This window comes from Hylaeus volcanicus, chromosome 1, assembly GCF_026283585.1.
Source record: "Hylaeus volcanicus isolate JK05 chromosome 1, UHH_iyHylVolc1.0_haploid, whole genome shotgun sequence".
In the NCBI taxonomy this organism is placed as follows: domain Eukaryota; kingdom Metazoa; phylum Arthropoda; class Insecta; order Hymenoptera; family Colletidae; genus Hylaeus; species Hylaeus volcanicus.
In genome coordinates this window covers 1,403,977-1,412,154 of record NC_071976.1, presented here as the reverse complement: position 1 = coordinate 1,412,154, position 8,178 = coordinate 1,403,977, and the positions used below count along the sequence as shown (strand labels likewise).

At 31.6% G+C, this 8,178-nt stretch overlaps 1 protein-coding gene across 11 annotated transcripts; it reads right to left on the bottom strand.

The window, feature by feature from the left end:
• Positions 1–94: 94 nt before the first annotated feature.
• Positions 95–8,063, bottom strand: LOC128877151 (zinc transporter foi-like). Of its 11 annotated transcripts, none has more exons than XR_008457200.1 (11): positions 6,235–6,336; positions 5,533–6,143; positions 4,838–4,902; positions 4,496–4,724; positions 4,244–4,413; positions 3,964–4,164; positions 3,423–3,894; positions 3,179–3,355; positions 2,908–3,095; positions 318–2,814; positions 95–240 (listed from the first exon to the last, which is right to left on the bottom strand). XR_008457200.1 is itself a non-coding variant. In XM_054124218.1 (11 exons), coding segments are annotated over exons 1-10 (2,262 nt in total). In that variant the 5' UTR covers positions 6,237–6,336; the 3' UTR covers positions 95–2,497; positions 2,635–2,667. The 11 variants fall into 11 exon arrangements, 9 of the variants coding, with proteins under 9 accessions (XP_053980193.1, XP_053980202.1, XP_053980221.1 ...); XR_008457201.1 differs by having other exon boundaries at positions 2,192–2,814; XM_054124218.1 differs by having other exon boundaries at positions 95–2,497; positions 2,635–2,814.
• Between the last annotated feature and the right edge of the window lie 115 nt (positions 8,064–8,178).

The window sequence follows — 8,178 nt, the reverse complement described above, 5'->3', positions numbered from 1 at the left end:
CTTATTACTTTTTCCCTTGGAATTTCCCGAAAAAATTGTCCCGTAGTCAGAGTTAACAGATTTTTGGAGATTTAATATATAGACACGTAATATGTGAAAATTAATTATTATACTTAGCATTTGAGTTTGTACAAACAGCGCAAATCATTTAGCTAATTACACCAGTATTAATAGAAGATGTAACTTAAGAAAAGTGTTTGCTTACAAGAATACAATGCTTTTTTTCAATGTTTACATTTTCTGTAAAAAAATACATCGTTATTGATCATAGCATTAATATTAACATATAAACAAAATATGTGTCGTAAGTAACTTACAATAAGTAGATGAGGTTTTACCATGATTTGGTTGCTTAAATGATACATTTTTTAGGTAATAAAGAAGGTGCATAATACATATCCGACATAAACTTTCGAGTTCATTACGACAACGCTCACGTAATAAATGCAGTAGTTTGAAATACACATTCGCGTGGTGTATACACCACGCGAGGAAATAAATTTTATTCGAAGCATGATTTTAGAAAATTAAAAATATGTTTTTTCAATTCAGTGTTTTCCACAGTCATAAATAAAGTTTTCGTTAGTTTACGTAAGTACAGCTAAAAATATTGAGATTTACAGCTAGAAATATTTGGATTTTATGTTTCGATCGTATATATTATGGTATGACATGCAAGTATGTACAAAGATAAGTAGTTACCCATAATGAAGAAAATGGTAATTACAGTGTCGATATGAGAATACCTCAAAATTTGATTATATTCAATCATTGTAAATGGTGTACTATTTTTGTACCATCTTTGTTTCTCTATATCGATATTTGACATAATCATTTTGTGCACAAGCGTATTTCTAGTTAGGTAAAACTAAGACAAACTACAGCATCATAAATGTCTTACTTTATAAATGTTTTCGTTCGCAACGATCGCTAAAACAGAAGCTTGTATATGCACCTTTCTCGAAGTATTGTAATTTAAGATTTTGTGCAAATACATAGAGTAATTACAATAAAATAGTTTGAAAGAAATAAGCACCAAAAAATTCTGAATGCCAACATTATTGTAAACTCAATAAAATGCAATTGCGAACAACGAAGTATATCTAGTTTTACGAGTAAACGACTCGTATTATTATATGTAACGCTGATTCATTCAAAGGTATTTATGTGAAGTAGTATTTAAGTTATTGTACCAAAATAAAGAATGCAATTATCGTAGTAAATATATCACAATTATACTTGGGCACTAATAGCCTAGAAACACATATACATTGTGTGAATGCCAGGCAATTGACGATTAACACGTTCAACTCGGAGTATGATCATGTACAGTTTTTATTAGACAGCATTATAAAAGATTGACGAATCTAATACTGAGAATTCTCCACCGACCAGAATCTCTAAATAATAAAAGGCACTTTACGAAGTAACATAATAGAATTTACGAAAAAATTGAAAAGAGTAGGTAAACTTACTAGTTGTATGAACGATGTATGGCCCCAGATTAAAATGATTTAACTTTGGTCAATTGAAGATACTTAAGAAACATGTAACCGTGACATAAAATTAAATTGAAGTTAAAAGAGGAGATTATTTGAATTGGCAAATATTAATCGATTAAGTCAATTAGTTATTAATGAAATAGGCCAGTTTCATCTTCGATACGTTTGACCCTTCTAGTTATCTAAGGGTTAACATAACATAAAGAAGAACCAAAAGATATATAACCTAGAGAATACTTCATAAGTACTAGTTAGACTCACCTAGTGGGTCATGCCAGTGTGAACGTGTTAAAAAAGAAATATAAATCTTAATTCATATAATCTCCAAATACAAGATCAGAAATGTATATAGGAAGTTTTCTGGTTTAAAGAATTAGTTATGTGTAACTAAAGAGGATTTGAGGATTTACGTCATCTTGGCGGTGTTGAAATAGAGAATATTTCATATTTTGTATTATATCATAAAGATCGCGTAATACTTGAATCAATAAAATATCGATAGAATAGTACTATAGTTTTTACTTGTATTGACTTGATACTAAAATTACTATGTAATATCTGTTTAGTAATACGAGCACCAATCATTTATAACCAACAAAGTAAAGAGAACTGCATGGCATTTTCACAAATTCATATGATCTTATTATGCAAAATATCAAAAGTATTTAGTAAAAATTAACTATATTTACCTATTTTCATAACGTTCTGTTCAGCAAATTTTCAAAGCATTCAAATCTTACTCTTGATCCTTGCTTTTTATATTAATTTAAAAGAACGCAATATCTTAAGTATGATTTCTAGCAAGTATACTTCAAATATTGTCGTTGTATTTGAATTATCTAAGGTTCTCCAAGTTATCTATTTCATTCGTTCTTGTGCATTGAGTACCCTTTAAGGTTATAAATGTTGTTAAACATTTAGCATTTACTCCTATGTAGTACCTTCTTAAGTTTTCATAACAACAAATTATGTTGTTATCAACAAGTAATTTTATACTAGACATATGTAAAAGGAAAAGTAAATTGTTTATAATGTAATAAAAGTAAATATTTCGGTAAGAATGTACAACTAAAGTTTTATTGACTCAGGTATTAACCCATGAATAAGTCTGTAGGAAGTACTGCAAGCTTACCATTGTTTAAAAAAGTTGTCAGTCTTTTTAAGTTTATCCACTGAACATATTCTTAAGATCGTGTTCATAGAACGCTATAATTAACATTATACCAACGCCGCATGATAGCCCTAACGCTTGTAAAATACATTGCCATTGAGAACTACGTTCCACTGAGTGACTCGAAGATAATTCTGGAATCTAAATCAATATATACTTATTGATCAATTGTGCTGCTCGCAAGAAAGTAAATTAGCGAAAAGGTGGAAACTATATATATCATATATCACTTACCATATCCACTAATGCTATATATATAAACATTCCTGCAGCGGCTGCGAACATCCAACTACTCACAGCTGGAGTGCTGCCCAATAACACGCCAAATATCATACCAAATAAACAGAGCACGGAAGATAACAGATTATAAAAGACAGCCTGTTTAGCACTCATGCCAGCTTTTAATAGAACTGCGAAGTCACCTATTGAACAATATTTAATATTTAATAAGACATCAATGCGGCATTCTAGGGTCACTAAGCATTTGTATATTAATACAACATACCTATTTCATGTGGTAATTCATGGCAAAACACTGCTATCGCTGTTGAAAAACCACCCGCGATGTTCGCTGAAAAAGCGGCTCCGATAGCCATACCATCCGTAAAGTTATGCAAACCATCCCCCATTACTACCATCCACGCAACGCTCGACATAGATTCTGGTGCAGAATGAACATGACCTGAAAAATTTTATCATTACGACATTATAAATAATAAGGTCATAGTAAACAAACAACTGAATCATACCATGCGAATGAGTATGGCCGTGATGTTTTGTTTCATGCTCGCGTATAATAACCGTATAACTCTCCGATTTGTTTAAAGGTATGTCAGCACCATCCGTATTTTTTTTAGTATTTACAATTGAATCGTCTACTAATCTCCAATCTTCGTGTGATTTCTTTTCTACATCATTCGTCATGATTTTCGAAACTGAATTGCAATTGGACGTCAGAGGTTTCTCTTCTTCGATAACGGGAGGTCTTTCGTGATTATTATGTTGACGATTATGATGGTTATCTGAATAATAAATATCCTTTTTATGATGTATTTTACTAAAGTACCGAATAAACCAAAGCAACGTTTTACCTTGAGTATCCGTATTAATTTCACCGTAACAATATGGGTACGACGAATATTTGTGTTTACAAAATTTCTCTCCGACAACATTACTGTTTGGTCCGTCCGTCTCTCTCATTACTCTAACACGCGAAGGAAGCTGAAATTATAATAATTATAACATGTTTAAATATAACATTCTTTAGTTGTTATTTAACGTTATAATCACCTTATTACGGCGTTGTCGACGTTTCCTCCACTCTGCTACCAATGTCAGAGCCTTCTCCGTAAAAAAAAATAATGCGAGACCTATCATTGCAACCACTCCCTTCCACATATTCGAATTGTGTTGTTCCTTATGATCTATCGTAGCATGATCGCTATCATTATCATGAACTTGTTCATGACTGTGATCATGTGGCATCATTGCCTAAAACAGAAACATAGTACCGACTAAATTATAATCTCGGTTTATCGTACTATTACATCCTTAATATATTAAATCTTACATGTGGTAACAAATGAATAAGAGCATCACCACATAGAGTTCCTACAGCGAGAGCGACCAGAAACTGTAGCAATTGATGATAGTAAACTTTACCCATGCAAGGTATAACGGCTACACCGAGTAAACCACAGAGACTGATTATTAGAATACTAATTGTAGAATAGGCCCATACTAAACAGAACAATAAAATATTTAGTACCAAACGATGATCGAAACATAAAGAGTTTAATTACATCGCGTTACAATTCTATACCTTGAACCATATTACGTGTTACATCCTCTCCAAGGTACTTATTAATTACTGGTTTATAATTCTCTGGCACAAGAATGCATCCATTTCTTTCTGAACTCGATTCACCTGCTAATTGGTAAACAAGAGCTGGACACACGCGTTCAAAAAGCCAACTTGGTAATGTTGAATTATTATTAGTGTAGGATATATCTCTTGCAACAGTACTTAATAATTCTCTACTATTTAAGCACTGAAATAGTGGGATAGTAACTTATGAGAAATATTTAATGACTTAGGAAAAAACAAAATCTATTCAATTTTTCTACAGTAAAACATGATTTTAATTATTATGACTTATCTTACCCGTTCCTTTTTAGTTTCATTTTCGTATTCTGATAGGCCATTATTTTGTATATTCTTTGATTTATCTAGAACAAAAAATGTTCTATACATATACAAGCATACACAGACTGTACTGGGAATGTACATTAAATGTTTCAATGGTTGCAGAAACTTTGTAATATGCAGTTACAGACAGCAGACAAATGCCAGCTATCTGCATAAAAGATAAGGTTGCATAAGATATTCTTATTTAATTATTGCTGTTTCCACATAATCAACAACAGTAGTATTAAATTTTATATACACTTAGAGAAATGTAAATTTATATTAATTTGTTTTCTTATTTTTGACTGTGTTATTTTTATTTTTACTTCTTGATTAAGGTACTGGGAATATATTTTGATAGAGATTCAAATAGCAGTTCAATAAAATCGATAAGTAAGTTAATTGGTCAATTGAACAGGAGTCTGAACCTTCAATTTAAGCTAAATTATTATTATCAAGTTGATTTCCAGATTGAATCAATTAAAAATAATATGAGACTGTACATATATTGGAGCAGACATGGCTTTATAATTATTGTGATTGACAGTTATTAATTGGTAATGAGAAATAGTATGCCCACGATCAACCATACTTCAGATCTTGAAATGTGTGTTATTATACACACATATATTTTTTTAATACTTATGATATGAAATGCATGTAAAACTTACCTAATGGATTTTCATGTTGACTAGTAACAATATTAGGATCCTCTAATCTAGATATATCTGTTAATAACCTCAGTAATCCCAGTTTTCGTAATAACTTTTCAAAACCTTCCATTGTTACACTCTTACCATCTCCATAAGTTTCAAAAACTTTTTTCATGAAATACTTTTCATCCATAGTGTCTATGTTTCTTTTTCTTCTAACTCCATTCAAAGAGTTTTGATCTTTAACAGATTCAATTATTTCAATTTGACCTAGTCTTTCTATTATTTCTAAATCTTTCAATGTCGTGAAATTATCTTCTGTTATTGGAACATCTTGAATAGCTATATGATCTTTTACATTTTGTAGTGTTTTCCTCTTAATATGGGTTTTATCTAAATTATTTAAATTTAGCATTTTTGCATCTTTCTGTTGTGTTTCTTTAGATTTTATTAGTAGCTGGGATGGCTGTAACTGTTCCTTAGGATTTCTTAGATTTTCAGGGTTCACATTATCACGAGTTGCCTGTCCTGTTGTAGAGAATTCGCTATGTGCAGAGCAAGGAGTATGTGTAGCACATAAAACACATACCACACAAACTGTGACAAAATGATGTGACATGTTGATCCTCCTATAAAATAAAACAAGAAACTTTTATTTAATTAATTAAGACATACATATACATATACATGGAAAACTTCATTTTATAAAATCTTTGTTACATTTTAACATGTAGTTACAATCAATCAAATTTATACTGTTAAACACACATCACTCTGGACTATTTGAAAATGGATGTATCCATGAACTAGTAGTATGATACTATGTCAAAGAGGAAGTGGTTATCTATGTAATAATTATAGTGATAATAAATCCAATTATAGGAAATAATCTTAGTTAACTATTTAAAACTGACATTACCAATAGAATTAATTTCTTGTTATGAAGTAAATTTTTAACTAGTTTTTCTTATGTAACAACAATAACTTTCACAAATGACAAATAATAAAGCTGCTTCATATTTAAAACCATCGTGCAGAAATAACATGACTCATAACTTATATTTTCCAAGATTACTAGAAGTAACGCAATCATTATTTTCCTTTTTACTATTCATAGTTTTACTATTCATAGTTAGTAATTATAACATGTACAATTTTCAATATATAAAAAGCATAAAAACACTATACAAATAATACTAAAAGACAAAGGAATTTGATAACTGTTTCACGGCAAAACTTTTATTACAAGAAAATTCTAAAAATATCAGTTTCTATTTATACAAAATGTGGGATTACATTTGGATCAACACAGATATCAATTACACAGATAAGACTGACACAAAATGATTGTAATCTACTATGTTAGCGATTGATCTAAATTTAAATAGTGATTAATTCTATTCCCAGGAATGACAGTGTTTGTAATAGTAAATATAACACCAACTAAAATTAGTCTTTGCTCCGAAATCAATTTATCCGCATATTTATGTCAGAAAATTAATTCAACTGAAGAATGAAACTTGTACAATACATCGAATTAGGTATGCGACATAAAATTCATTAATTTGACGATCACCATTATTCACGTTCTATTATATATTAAAATTTGTTACTTCACATTAAATCTATCAAATATTGGACAACATTTTCATTATCGACGAAACTGAATTTCACGTCGACGAAAGAAAGTAAAAATCCATAGAAAAATATGTCCGTATCTTGTAAACCAATTTTACCTATTTCCATGTATTACGAGCGAAAAAATTTACACGTATTATCGTTTAAAGCACCATACATATTAATTTCATCGCGATTTAAGCACTACCATATAAGTGGAAATCAGAACTATCGCGGGTAAACAACGAGTATGTTCACTGAGTTTGGAGATGAAAGCCAACGATAAAGCCATAATTAATCGCAAATTGGTAATAAACGTATAACTCGATGAACCGAACGAGTGTGCTTCTATTTAACAAAGAAAATTCCATATAAACGATTGAAAATGCATGGGAGCGTGTGTCGTTTCCGAATTAGTCAAGGCGTTCGTTCTCGCAGACGGTCCGTCAAAAACTGTATTTTTAGCTGTCAAAAAGAGAAAGAGATCCGTAGTTGTCGCCCTCTTTACCCTACCGCGCTTCGCGTTCCATAACAGAATATAGAATTTAGGTTAGAATAGCGGCCTCTTACTTTAACAGAAAAAAAGAAGAAACTAATGTGTCAAGATTTAGCCTTGGCCAGCACGGTTTATCGTCACGCGAAATCCAGAGGTGGCCCGCCTGGATTACAGAAATATATATATATATATATATATGGACTGTCATGTAATTACCTTTATTCGATCAGTGAAACGAAATTCCCGCTAGGAAGTGGCATATGCTAATTGATCGGGACGCGCTCACCAGCTTGCGGAAAGCTCGCGAAGTCCAACGAAAACGTAAGAGGAAGAACCTCTTGGACAGCCGTCGCTGTCCCCTTTCTTCCCTCCGCGACCAACCGCCAAACCAATTCAGCCGCGTGTGAGCAACAAGTATACTATGAACATAGCTGACCATTAAATGGAACGACAAACTCTCGAATTTGATTCGTTCGATTGCTATGATGCCTGTGACGCAGTTCACGAACCCTTGGGTGGGGAGATGGCTCAATTACCACTCCAACGTCTAG

Bases quoted from the DNA above. Each gene is read 5' to 3' on its own strand.
- LOC128877151 (XM_054124209.1), bottom strand. The intron at 3,895-3,963 runs GTGATTATAACG...TTATAATTTCAG, and splicing joins GTCGACAACGCCGTAATAAG to CTTCCTTCGCGTGTTAGAGT. The intron at 2,815-2,907 runs GTAAGTGATATA...ATATTGATTTAG, and splicing joins ATATAGCATTAGTGGATATG to ATTCCAGAATTATCTTCGAG.